Here is a 14,615-nt window from a genome sequence, read left to right on the forward strand (position 1 = left end):
TATCGACACATGCTAGTAAACCAAATAAAAACATTGTTTTCCTTGAAGAATTAGCTGTCAGAATGAAACATGCCATCAAGTGTTCGCTGCAGGTGGTAGCAGTGCTAATTAGATTAAAGTCAAATATGTCTAATTCCACTTCCATGATCTCTTCACTCTGCTGTGTAGACACAGACATATCCAAACTTCATGGCAAAAATATGGGTACATATTTCAAATCACCATCCTTGCTACTGAATCAATGGGGTAGAAGTGTTTTTGTCAGAAGAGTACAGCATGTATTAGAGGTTGAAGCACCACGCATTCCACACAGCAGTGAGCAGCTGTATCTGTAAAATATTCAGGCATTAGAGAGAGACAGTATAATATCAGATTGTTACTGGCAATTGCTCCAATACTTTCATTTTACATGGACAGACATCGCACTGATGCACACTGGAAAATAAAAAATGTTCAGAAGACATGAAGAAGCTCATTTACATTCAAAAGTTAATATGGTCACAGGCACTGCCTTGCTAAACCATCATTATAGACACTCTATATCCGGACAATTACGTGAAATCTTTTGTTTGCTTTATCCACAAAACTAATCTAAAATCCTCTGTGATTAAACGCAGATTGTTATATAGGATTTTCTAATCTTAATTTAAATTTAGTTATTAATGTGTAATTTCAAGTGTCTTATCTAAAAGAACTTATTTCCATTCCCCAAAATTTTCAAGGTTAGATAGCTGATAGAGCCAGAGTGACAGAATAACTTCCTGTTATTTTTCTACATAAATGTAAAGAGGTGGGTCAGCATATCAAGAGAAACTGAGTTGTTTCTCTGCAGGGAATCTGGAAGGAAATAACAGTACTGCAAATGATGTCATGATGCAACTGTTTCCATCTTTGTATAGTCTCCGATAATTTTTTTCAAGATAATCATTTACATTTGCTGCAAATAAGTCAATTGACCTGACTTGTCTGACCTCTTGAGTACAAGCTAGAGGGACACTAATCTCATAACACTTGAAGATAGGTTTGTTAGAGAAAATGGTACACAAATGACCTTATATACCAATTATAAAGATCAGCTGTCAATCAGACCTTTTTCTGTTGCACTTTGGATCAGTTTATCAGGGTTTGTCACTGACTGTGCTAATTCTCAGCGATGAGACAACTCTAAGAGTTACAGTTCTTGCACATATGAAAAATGTCAACACTCAGTTTTATAGTATTTGATTTTACAGTTTTTAGGGCATTTTATATCCTTCATAACTCAAGGCCATCATCCAAGAATGTATGAAATTCAGAGCTGAGGCAGCAATCAAAGTAAAGGTCAACCTACAAGACAGAACAACTCAAGCTATTGATAAAGAGCATATTGTAAAAAAATTGAAAGCACACAATGATTGCTAACTTTTCACTTCAGATGATATTTTCAGTAGTTCTAGTACTCAGCACTTCCTTTGCCCTTCTCATGTTCAATTAACTGTGCAACTTAAGTGATTACTATTTGTAAAAGCTTTGTGCACTCTCCTATACATTGCCTTTCATTTTAGTAGAAGAAAACTGTGACAGAGAGGTCAAGGTTTGATCATTCAAACACACTTACTTTTCTAATGCTTTTTGTTTTCAGTTTTTGTGAACTTCCTTTAATGTAATTTAAAGAAATAGCTTAGTCTGAATTGATTGTAGAAATTAAGTTAGAAGCATGGACAAATGGAATCTGTGAAGTTTTCCTTAACCTTCTACACTTCATTTAATGTATAAACAAAAATCCTATGCTGCAGGAATTTCTTGCTCCTTCTGAGAGCTGGTGGTACCCCAGAGAAAGAATGCACAAGAAAACAGTGCGGAGGCTTTCTTTTCCTCTTTCATTCCTGGCAATAGAACAAAATACCTGAACTGGGGAAGAAAGTGAATCTCAAAAAGATAAGAAAGAGACAGATGGGATAGACACCCAGAAGCTTTAACAGATGTTTTGTTTTGGAAGTAAAGAAAAATGCTATTTTGTTTTTGTGAGAAGTTTTATTCACACACTTAGCACAGATTGCAATGCCTGGTGGAAGCCAGTTTTTGCTAGTCTTGTTCTGTTGCAACGTGGAGTGTTAGGATTCCATGTGCTCCTTTGTCCCTCTGCTTTGTATACCATTGGTTCATTTTGAAATATGCTCTGCTGTACCTCAAAACCTATTGGTGTGTACCCTCCTGCCCATCTTCCCTTCGTCCTCCTGGGACTGGCTCAGAGAGAGCCAGCCCCTGCCCCCTCTCCTTCCCCTTAAAAGGCAGAGCCTGGATCAGCTCGTGGTCTCTGCATCTCTGGGCTGCTAGCATCTCCTCCCTGCCTTGTCTCCCTTCCCCCTTCTCCTTCCCTGCACCCCTTTTCCCGTTACCCCAAATAAACATCCCTAGCAGAACAGAGATGGAGTCCAGTTCTTCCTTAGTCTCACTATATTCCTGCCTGAATTGACGTGGTTGGAAGACTCACGCCATGCCGCGGAACCTCGGGGGCCGCCCGCCCCAGATCAGGTGGGATTTACACGAACCAGAGACCCGGTCTGGGGGGGAGCCAGTCTGTGCAGCCCTCCTGGACCACAATACAACATTGTTCTAAGAAACCCAAAAGTCTAGGGTGCTTAGACTTTTTTTCTTTTTTTTTCTTCTCTGGATTTCCGCATCACACATTCCAGGTTTACAGTGGAATTAGATAAATTGCCAGTGATTAAACACCCCTGTTGAGCTGAGATAAGATTTAACTCTGGACTTTGTGTAAAAGTATATGTGAGGTGATTCCTGAAAAACAGAGTTCTTCAAACCTGATTTACCAACTCAGTCACATCATGTGACTGATGATGTCTAGTCTGAAGGCTGTACAAAGCTAATGGAGAAATTCCCAGAGTCTTATTTAAATATCTGGGACTTATCTGTATTAAAGGTATAGCTCTGGACAATCAAAGAAACTGCAGGTTGAAAAGGCACAGAGGTGTAAATTACCTTCTGAGGCAGAAAAATCACCTTGGTCATTGGTAAGGAAACTTACATTATCTGGTTTGTGCCACCCAAAGACTTTTGGCTAATCTACCACCGTTGGAAAGCAATAAATCTGTAGAATATATGGTAAATGCAATTGCTTGTGTCATTCATATATCATCTCAAGCTTCATAATAGGTTTAGATACAGAAGTTAATAGAAATTAAGTCAGCCTACAACATTCCTAGTTTTTGATGTTTTAGAGGCTACAGTCTGATATGCTGTATAGGTAGTCATTAATTTCGTGTGAGGTTGGAATATATTCTGTATACAAATAACTTTTAGTTATAGCTCAAATACTCTTTCAAAAACTGTGTAAAAGTCCAGGCAGTGTTCTGCAGTGCTATTTGTACTGATAGATCAGTGGTGAATTTTTAATATATTAAATACCATTAAATGGTACAAGTACATTTTTAATATACATTACTATATGCTATTATAGAATCATATTTGCTGTGATGCATAGACAAAAGAAATAAAGGGTTACATTTTCACTAGCCACCCTGCAAACACACATGCTAGTCTGTGAATGCCTACTGCTTTGAGCCATGATTTTTACGGAAGAGTATTTTCTTCTCCTTTCTCAACTTAAAGAATCAGTAAGTTCCCAAGGCCAATGGATAGAGAGCTAATAGAATTTAAATATTAGAAACTATGAACAAGATTTACAGGCAAAGTGGAGAGATACGACTTTCTTACTAATGCTAAAATACTGCTGTAAAAGTATGACTCATAGTCATTCCCTTCCATGGAAAAGTATTATCCATGGGGACCTGCTCTGTCTCACTTGTGGCTCTGGACCCTCCTTGTGGCTCTGTCAGTTGTTCAGAGAAAAAGCAGAGCACATGCCTGTGCACCGAGTTTTGTGCTTTCACTAACAAATTAACAAGCAACATACAAATGTTCTTTTGGCAATCACTGAGAAAAAGAGGTTGAAGATTTAATGTGGAAAGATGGACCCTCAGAGAAATATTCCATTCAGGTTTTCCTCCACAAGGTTCATTCCTTCAGCATTTCTCTCTTGTGGTGCTTGTGGGAGAGTTAGAAAAGGGAATATCCAAAGTAAATGGTAAAGGTTTTGTCAGTTCAAAGCAGCTGTGGTTTACCTTGTCACTGGCAATGTTGTGGGCTTTTCATAGGTCCTTTAGTAATTGCTGTTCTCATTCATAGCTTAGAATACATTTTATGTTTATAGACAAATTTTTGTCTGTAAATATTACATTGTGTTATGTGTATATGGTAACATTATCTCCATTTGGTTGAGCTAGAAACAGAAATCTCAGAGATTGAATTGATACTAGAAAGACATGAGATGGTACCTAGGATTGAAAAGAAGGCTCTGCATTTGAATGAACAGGAGGTATCAGAAATTAATTGTCTGAACAGAGAAAATCACCATGGGAAGGTGATGGTGCGCTGCAAGTTTAAAGTTAACTTACCCTTTTATGTAAGCTTTTGAGATATTCGTGTCTTCCAGCCTTGTACATAGACCAGGCTTAAAAGAAAGTACTGATGATCAAGTCCTCGTGATTCAGAATGTTTTTAAAACAGAAAAGGTAACAGGTGCTAAATATACATGTAAGAGGTGCTGAGCCACGAATTATTAGTTACAAATTGGTAGAACTAGTGATGATGCAAGGAAGAATTGGTTATGGAAGCTTCTTTCTCCAAGCTGAATTCAGAATGGAATAGTTTGCCTCTATGGAAGTTCAAAATAATAAATACATAAATAAAAAACCTCTTTTAGAAACGGAAAAAAAATATTAGTAAGAAACTGATAAAGAGAGAAAAGTATAATGACCACCAAGATTTGAAATTACTTTTTTTCTCTTTCTAAGGTAGACAGTTCTGTATTTAGAATATAGCCATTATAGTTCAAAGTTATTATGTTATGTATTTAAAGTAAATGCTGTTATTTTACAAAGTATTAAAGATTTTTTTCCTGCAATTTTGTTGTTATCTGTCTCCTCATGATTACTGTAGAACTGCAGTTGCTGTGTAATGAGACTGAAATCTTGGAAATTACTAAATCATGTAGCTCTGCAGCCTATAAATTAATCTAAAATTGAAGTAATTAATGTTTTTGTGCTTGAAGATTGTTTTAAATTTCTAATAGAAATTAGTAATAGCATACAATGCAAGTTTAATGAAAGCAATGCACCAAACAATATGCTGCAGACCAATGTTCAGTGTCACTGCTTTGGATATGGTACTCATGAGTCCTGCTGCAAATAACACAGATATTGAAGCAAAGGCTGTTTAGAGCCCTAGGGACTACTGGGAGCAATTGGAAATTTTCTGTCATAAGAAATTATGATAGATTTTTGAAGGACAAACAGAATTTAGGCTGCATGTGATTTCAGTAAGATGTGGAGATCTGCCTTCATCTTTATGCTGCTGAAGACATTTATATGCTTGCCTGGAAATGCTTCATATAGTGCTAATTTTTTATTATCAAAATCTCAGCCTTTCAACTTTAAAAAAAATCATTTTTATAAATACATTTTAACATATGTCAACGTCTATTTACTATTTTTTTGCATACAACACAAGGAAGAACAAAATGTAGATTTAACTGATAAGACTGAGACTGGGGAAAGGAGTAATGTCAGACTTAATTATAGCCCTTGCAATGGATCCAGCCTGGCAGATCATTATTTCTCTTCCTAGATGTGGCCAGGGAATGGATTGCTGCCCAGATAGATTGTTTTCACCAGCCATTGCTTGCTGTACTTTTTCTGAGGGATCCTTAACTATCTGTCATTAAGTGTTATGTGTCTACAAGCGCTTGAGACTACTATTGTGTATCCTCTTGTGACAGGGATGGTCATAATTGACATATTGCTGATGGACTCGGCCTTGGCCAGTGGCAGGTCCATCTCACAGCCAGTTGGCATTGGCTCTATTGGACCTGGGAGAAGCTTCTGGCAGTTTCTCACAGAAGGCACCCCTGTAGATCCCCAGCACTACCAAAACCTGATCACACAAACTCAATACAAAAATGCCTTCAGTGAAAGGAAAAGAAAATTGATGTGAACTGACAGAACTTGCAGAATAATGATTCCAAACAGGGGGGGAAAGGATTCAAAATAGTAAAGATAACAAAAGCATTCAGAGCAAGACAAGATACCGTAATTGAGGAAACCTGAGTAAAAGTACTAAAGCAGCATGAAAGCTGAATTGATTTTTGGGAGCTGTATAATACAAGGAAAGATTGGCAGATATATTATATACTAAAAAACACCCGCTGTGCACAAGGAAAAAATACCTTTATATATTGTCCTTTGATATTTTTAAGATTATTGATGAGATAAGGTTATCCTTCTGGCTACAGTGAGTTTCTGTGGATTTCTCTGTTACACAAAGCTTTTAAAGAAAGACTGTAATTGCCTTTACATTATGCTGGTGTTTTCTGAAAAGCAATTTAATAAATCTTTGCATGAAGCTTAATTCAAACTTCACCTGATAAAGTATGATGGTCCTTTCATTTTCCAGTAATTTAAAACAAAAAAGTGGTAGGAAAAAATAAAAGTAACAACTTGAAAACAAACTAAATTTCATCTTTATTTATTGACTGAAGGAGCTGTTCCCTCCAACCTTCATAGCTTCATTACAGATAATATAATGAGAGCACTAAAATAACCTATGTCATTAAATATTGAACCCATTGTGACACATAGTACTACCATGGAATCATAGAATTCTTTGTGTTGGAAGGGACCATGATAAAAAGGATGTTGAGCGTGCTTCCTTTCAAGGAAGTCCTCTTACATAAAACTACACAAAGGGCATGTATAGTGCTTTCATTGTACTCCCATTTTGAGATGGGAAAAGCACAGGAATCTAGAAAATTATACTCTGCTTTGGGCAAACACAACACTGTGTCACTACAGTACAGATTATGTCTGTGACACACTGGAAAGAGTGATTATAGTCTTTTCTTTTAAAAACACAATTGGTTTAAAAGTCAAAACCAGGGTTTTAAAAGTTGGTTAAATACAGCTGTGACTGGATTACTAATGTATTCCAATCCAGTCTCCTCTGTATTGAGCAATATTTAAAGTAAATAAGTTACCATAACGTGTGTTGCTGTCTCAAAGCTGTCAATCTCACACAAAACTTTGATTTCATTAAGTTAGGTCACTGATGTATCATCGATTCAAGGAGAGAAATTGTATTACCGAATTGCCAATACCATGTCATATCATGCAAATATTTCTCGGTGATTTTCTTTCCAATCTAATATCTAAACCTGAAATCAAGGAAATATTTTAACATGGGAAATGGCAATGGAAAGTATGTCCCTTACCATTTCAGAGGATTATAAGAATGTCAGAGAATAGCTCGTTTTCCCTACACTTTTTTCCTGTATCTTAAGCCTGGAGATATGAGGTGATGGTGCTCTAGAAATCTTTTTGGCTCTTCCATTCCTTTTCTACACTATTTCTGTCTTTTGTTCCATTTTCTCTCACTCTTTGTGTCTTTCTTCCTTGATATGATTCTGGATAGTTACAGGGTTTTTTCTCTATTTACTCTTGGAGTTTGTCAGTGCTCTAGTGTAAAATCTGGAGGTTTTTTTTATATGCAACATATGCCATGGCTGCATGATTTTCTTTTGATGGCCTATAAACCTGCATCCAGATTAGTAAGTAGTGTAGTTCAATAGGCATAGATTTACAGGTCAAATCAATTAGTGCTGAGGACCCAACATCCCCATTATTCATGTTTCAAGAATCTTTGGCTCACACTAGACCTGGTCTGGGTCTGAATGCCAAGTCCATACAGTTGAAGAACCTGAGGTGTGAGACAATCTTCTGGTGCAGGTTCATCTGAAAGAAATTCATTTCATGTACTCCAGAGACACAATGTGGAATAAGGTGTTTCAGCTGGGGACAGCCAGGAAGTTTTCTTCAAAATCATGCTCTGGATCTGAATACAAACACTATAATATAATATAGTGTTTATATATTATGTTATATTATTGTGTTTATAATATATAGTATGTAGTCATATAACACATTTCAGCAAAACACTACAAGTTATTTTCTTATTTTATCAAAATACTGGTATCTTCCTTGTTTTTCTTTTTCTTCAGCTCATGTATATAATTATCCAATAACTTTTTCCTGCAGTCATTCACAGGTGTACAACATAGGCAAAAGGTATTGCTGTTGTGATTTTCTGCCCTCCTTCATTTGCTTCTTGCATTTATAAAGGGTAGTAGGTTGTCATGAAATTGTGATGTCTACTTGGGAGAAGTTCCTGGTCATTCAAGCATTATGTGTTTCTTGCATCTGAGATTAATTCAGTAGAATATGGGAGATCATGTCCTTTTCTTAACCAAGCACAGTGACAATGAGCTTTGAAAGAGAAGAAGTCATCTGGGACTTCGTATACCAATTCTTGTGAAATGGCTGTGTTAATTTTTTTTTCTCTGTGGTTAGCAGTTATATTTTCAAGGTTTATATAATTTTGTAGAATTTTTTAAACCTATTTTCTTTGCCCTATCAGGAATCACTCCTTTGTTATTAGGACGTTACAGCACCAATAATGAAATGTCATAATATTGCTCATTTCGTTAACCATAAAATCCTCAGAATTTGATATGAAATCTGATATTTTTAATCTTCTTCACAATAGCACAAGTAAGACTATAAAAAGGAATAGCCAATGTTGGCATATACAGCTCAGTAAAAGAATGTATGAAATTTGTTTCTTTAAAGGTGAAGACTAAACTCTGTGTCTCATGGCAATCAGCAGCAGTGACTGTCTTTTATTCTATAAACAAACTGGAACACATTTGATAACTAGAGATCATCATCAACAATTGTAGATTTCCAGGAAAAATTCGGTTTAGAAATGCTTTTTTAATTAGCTGAACTGTGTAATATTGATATTAAAACCACTGAAAGCAGGATTCTCAATGCTGCACAAATGAAAGTCATCTAGTATCTCATTTACATTCCTCTCCTGGTGTCTGCAGCAGATCTATAAATAGAATAGTCTACACACAGAAGTTTATTATTGCAGCTGATAGCAATTTTCTTTTGCAAAGGTGTCTGGAGGCATTATTCATGAGATTCATTCTGGTAGACTCTCAAGCTGAGATCCTCACTCCCCAGCTCTGCAGGTGGTCAGTTTAGGAACACACTAATCAGCTGCTATGCACAAGGACTGTCACAAGACTTACTTATTTCACTCTTTTAAAAAAATACATGAGGTTTTTCAGCTCCAGATTGCTTTCTTTAACCTGATTGCATGGATATTATAAGCAGATAACAGATTTTTAGAAATCGTGTGTATTTGACATTTTATCAGTGCTCATCCTAATGATTATGCTATTATTAGAAACCCATGACGACTGTGATTTGATACAGCACACACCATGTCTTCTGCATTCATACCCACGGGCACATGTGACCTTATCGAGTATGAGGCAGACATGCTTCTGTTCAATACTGAGGATGTACATGAATACTGAGCAATCACATGAACTGACCTATCTAGCTGTCATCTAATTCTGGCTATAATATAAGGGGAAAATCAAGTAAGACCTTTTGTGAAATTATATTTATAATAAGTGATAGATGAGAATGTCTTGCACTCTTTTGTTTTCCAGTCTGGTCTTGGTTTTCCTACCATACCTGTCATTATACTATCTTTGAATACTATAAAACAAAATTATTGGTATGACCAGAATATGCACAGTTCTATACATTGGTTTTGTCACCCCTCAAGATTGATTACAACTTATTTTTATCCTTGCCTGTTCCAATATTTTTTCTGTGACTGAGAACATAAGTTTTGTGATAGCAGAGATATTACCTCTCTATTCTGTTTCAATTCCAATATAATCACTAGTGCAAGTGTTCATATTTCAGGGGTTTTCACATCCTCTCTATACATACAAGCTGTATATACTACCTGAATATACAAACGATGCTTCCGTTTGCAAAATAAACTAGTAAATTTCATTTTTTCAGACATAATAGAAGACCTGTTCTCCTGTGGCAGCCACTTTGACTACACAATGAAAGCAGCAGCACAAACAAAAATCACATATCTCACCATGAAAAGAAAGATAAATTAAAATATCAAATTAAACCCAAAAGAAACTGTCCACTCAAGTCACCAATAAGGCATTCTGGCAAGTCTAATGCCAGGCACACTAGTGAAAACAAGGAGATCTATTGCAACCATAAGTCAGATGCCACAGATTTTCTGTAAGTGTAAAACCTATTCTGTTTGTTTTGAGTGCATTTAGGTACTTACACTTTTTTTTTTTTTTGTTTTAATTTAAATTTGTCAGTGATGAAGAAGATTGGTATTGTGAATGTCCTAAACTCTACACTGGAAAACTCTGCCAGTTTGCGACTTGTGATGAAAATCCATGTGGAAATGGTGCTACATGTTTTCCAAAGTCCAGGCGAGATGTTGTTTGCTTGTGTCCATATGGAAGGTCTGGAATCCTCTGCAGTGATGGTAAGAGCAATTTTCTTCATGCATTGGTCATAGCTTCTATCATTCATAGAAGCTGTGGTAAGAAACAAGTTAAATTCTTTGAAGGTAAAAAACACTGGGAGGCACTACCTCCCCACCTAAAACCAGCCCAAAATCCAGTCACAGGCAAAGAATGGCTGAGCTGATCACCCTTTCCATGTGCTCTTTCATAAAAGTTCCAGCCAGAGAAAGGGAGACAGAAGGATCAAACAAACTGAGAGTTTACTCAGAGAAGGTAGAAAAAAACAGGTAGCATCTGATGTTTTAGTAAATCACCTGGAGGAAAGCTGAGAGATTCAACTGAAAGCTCCTTTGGAGAAATTGATTTCTCCTCTAGTTTGATTTTTCCTCTGCTCAGGGAAGCATTGTTTGTACATTTTGCATATAAAAGCAGTGTATAAAGAATACTTTCTGGATTGTAAAAATACCACCAGGTACCACAATTAGACTAATTTTTCAGGTCAAAAAGAGGGACAAAATTAAATTTACCAAGTGTTTTGCTATAAAAAAGGAGACAGGATGAAGGAAAAATAATAAAGCAAAGTAAATAGGTAATTTTTACTAACATTATCAAATGAAGGGCTTTTATTTGTTGAGCATTGATTATAATGATTGTTCTAAGTCAGAAATTCCTGTGTGTGAACATCCAAGGTGTTCTTTTCCCCTAATAGTGAATGGAGCAAAAGTAATGATTGAAAAACCTACACATAGAAAATAATCACTGGTTGTGAGTTTACTTAGCAGTGCACATGAAGTGCCTTTCAAATAAATATTAAGCAATGATCAGGTTGGTTTTGTCATATCATATACATATTTAAGTCTTACTTAAAATTTTTATTTCCAAAATTTTTGGTAGATGAACACTTATGTTTTATCTATACTTCTGTCTAACCATGATACTTGATAGCAAATAGAAGAGGCGAGTGTATGAAACATGCATGAAACTTTCCTGGTAACCTTTCGTAGCTTGCAGCAGCACAATACATTGGGACTTCATTTGCTGTATCTCTAGTCATTGAGGCTGCATTTCTTTGTTCTTTCTCAGTTCCACTGCATCCTCTTTAAAATGAGGCTCCAGAGTTGATTCAAGGTGCTATATTCAAGGTGTGATAATGCCACCCTGGTGTTTGACAGTGGTGTTTGACATTTTTCTGTTTTACTCTCTGCCCTTTTCTAAACCAGTTCTTCCATTCTATTTTCTTTTATGAGTACACTGATGTTTTCGTGAAAATGCTTATTAAAACTCCTAACACCTCTTCCTTTGAATGCTGATGGTGAGTTCAGAGCCCACCATTCTGTATTTAAAGCTAGGACTGTTTCTGTAATCTACCCCAATTTGCATCTGTCAACACTGAATATCATCTAATGCTTTTTCCCTGTAGCTGTTTAATGAGGCTCTTCTGCAACTCTTTGTATTTAACTGTGGCTAAATTGAGAGACTACATAAAAATGGAGAGCCTAAATTGAGAAAAAGTACAGAAATTCATTAGTTTGATTAGACTACAAAACTGGAGTCTTTTAAAGCACGGAAAGAATTCATTTTAATGAGTGGAAAGGGAAAACTGTCTGGATCATCACTATAAGCAAGCAAAATGGGAAAGAACACTCAGCTTTGTAGACAGAGTATAAATCTAAGGTAATAAGCCTGTGCATAAGAAACTATTACTGAAATATGAAAAATTATTTTTATTGAACTGTGTTTTAAAAGTTTAGAAGGAAGAGAAACAAACTGAGCACAGACAGAAGTCTTAAAATTATATGCAAGAGGTCCCTTTCTCACATTTTCTAAAACAAAGAAGGGAGAAATAGAGCCACAAGACAGTGAAGGCTGGATACACCCTTATGGATAGCCCTAGCAGCATCAAAGCCACATTTTGAAGAGGTATTTGAAGATAATGATAGATTGCCTAATTAAAATGGTAGAACAATTTAAGTTATTTTATAAGCAGAAGGTGAACTTAATTGTTTGCTATGACAAAATGTGTGTCCCAAATAAAAAATTTAATAGAAAGAAATGGTCCATGAAAATTAAGGCATAGAAGCACACATTTTAAATGAGTCATCTTCTGTTTCAGATACACAATCATCTTGTCTCTACTGTTCAGATTATAACCTAATGCATGTTATTTTGTGTCTGAAACACTGAACAAAAATTTATCAAAATGTTTATCAAATAATATTTGGTCTTCATCAACAAGAAACAAGCAAGATGTCACACTGATTATTTGAGAAAATGAATATAACTAATGTACCAAATAGAATTGCAATTTCATACCAGCTTGGCTGCTCCTACCAATACAGATTATTTACAAAAGACAAAGTAAGGATAAATAAAGATGTGGATAGACCCATCAATGAGCCCACAGATACAGACCTTCCACATATCACAGCTCCAGTTGCCATCTGTTAAGAGTTGGAAGCCATACTAAGAACAACAGCAATCTCTAGAAGTGTGCAAAGAAAAGTTATAGTTAAACCATTGTCAGTATTAAATGAAAACAAACAAAAGAAAAATAGGAAAAAATGAAATAAAAGTAAATTTCTTGACATGACAAGTTAAAAATACATCATTTTATGGGAAATGCATAATATTCAAAAAGTGAAGAAAATTTTAGAACTATTATAAATATAACAAATGAAGCAAAAATGTAAGGACAGAGCAACTTCTGATAGACAAACCTATATAAATATGGAAAAATAGACAAGGTCTGGGACTAACAAGGACTTAAGGACTTTTCTTACGTTTCTGGATCAGATGAAGCACAGTGCAGTCTCAGCAGGCTGGTAACAATGCCTCCGAATTTATCTGAGTTATGTTATGCTTGTTTCAGACATCAATAAAAGCTTCCTAAAAGCATGTCCATTTTTCCAAATATACAAAGTAAGATGCATTGTCTCTCACTACACATTTCCCTTGCTTTTATCACTAGATGACTACATTATTTTGACTTGAAATTGACAATTATACATTGAAATATCTCTCAAGAACCTACATAGCTAAGGCATAATGGGCCAAGGGGATGGGGATGATAATAATAAAAAAGAAGGGAAGACAGGCTGAATTGGTCAGGTGGAAGACATGGCCAGACAAGCATTCTGACCAGCCAACTAATTGCATGTGACTGGCCCTTTTTGTCTCTGTATCTCTTTATTTTCCACACTTGTTCCTCCCCACATCACCTAATTTCTTCCTTTAGATATCTGTAAGTCCTGTGCTGTTCAAAAATGCTCTTCACCTACATCCCATAATGTGTCCCATACCCTCTGTCCAAAAGGTGATCCGGTGTTGACTCATCCTGGGATGTCTCACACCTTGGCACTAGGGCTGAAGGTAACCTGGGACAGTCCTGGGAAGGGTCTGGACAAAGTGTTCCTTCCTCTGAATCCTTAATTTGGGTTTCTGTCTGTTGCTGTGCCCTGTGCTCCTCTGGGATTATGGAGATGGACCTGTGATGGGCTGGTGGCTCCTGGGACAGCACTGGGACTTGTCTGCTGATTTGCAGATTTAAATGATTCCATGATTTCCAGCTTAGCTGGAGGGGTGGAGGGGAGGAAAGGAGAACACCATCAATATACAACACTGTGGAAAAGAGACTATGTCTACATGGGTAAATTGATTAATTCCCCCAAGTGACTTTGTTTTTCTAAGCTGCAGATAAAGGGATCAATATAATTTAAACTGAATCCAGTTATTGAGCTCTGGCTTTTCAGTAGATTTGTGTGAAAGCAGCCAGCATTCAAGCCTTTAGTCTGATAAATTTCCTTTCACATTTAAATTAGTAAAAAGTTGCTTGCATTTTGGTTTTTGTAGACTATAAATCTCCTCCAGTGTTTAGTATCACGAGTTGATTAGAGTTGTTGAATTGCTACCATCTCTGTAATCAGCCTTTATTTCTTTTTTTTTCCTGTTTTTGTTAACACTTCTATCTAAGCACAGAATGGAGGCATTTCCTGGTTTGTACAGGAAACTGATACAGTCTGTAAAATATAAGATCAGAATGTTTGAAATATCTGAGTGTAAGAAATTTTGATATATAAGATGCAGAAATTTTAGACAGTAAATATCAGTGCATCATTATCAGTGCAGAGCTGTAATGGTC

General features: G+C 36.1%; 1 protein-coding gene across 1 annotated transcript in view; it reads left to right on the forward strand.

The window, feature by feature from the left end:
• EYS (EGF-like photoreceptor maintenance factor) overlaps nt 1-14,615 on the forward strand; it is a 331,694-nt gene that overhangs the window by 263,294 nt on the left and 53,785 nt on the right. The window contains exon 11 of the mRNA XM_085056747.1: nt 10,325-10,497. Coding sequence (XP_084912873.1) covers nt 10,325-10,497 — 173 coding nt within the window. The remainder of the gene's footprint in view (nt 1-10,324; nt 10,498-14,615) is intronic.

The sequence above is a fragment of the Lichenostomus cassidix genome, chromosome 3 (genome assembly GCF_008360975.1).
Source record: "Lichenostomus cassidix isolate B80296 chromosome 3, HeHo_3.0, whole genome shotgun sequence".
NCBI classification, from domain to species: domain Eukaryota; kingdom Metazoa; phylum Chordata; class Aves; order Passeriformes; family Meliphagidae; genus Lichenostomus; species Lichenostomus cassidix.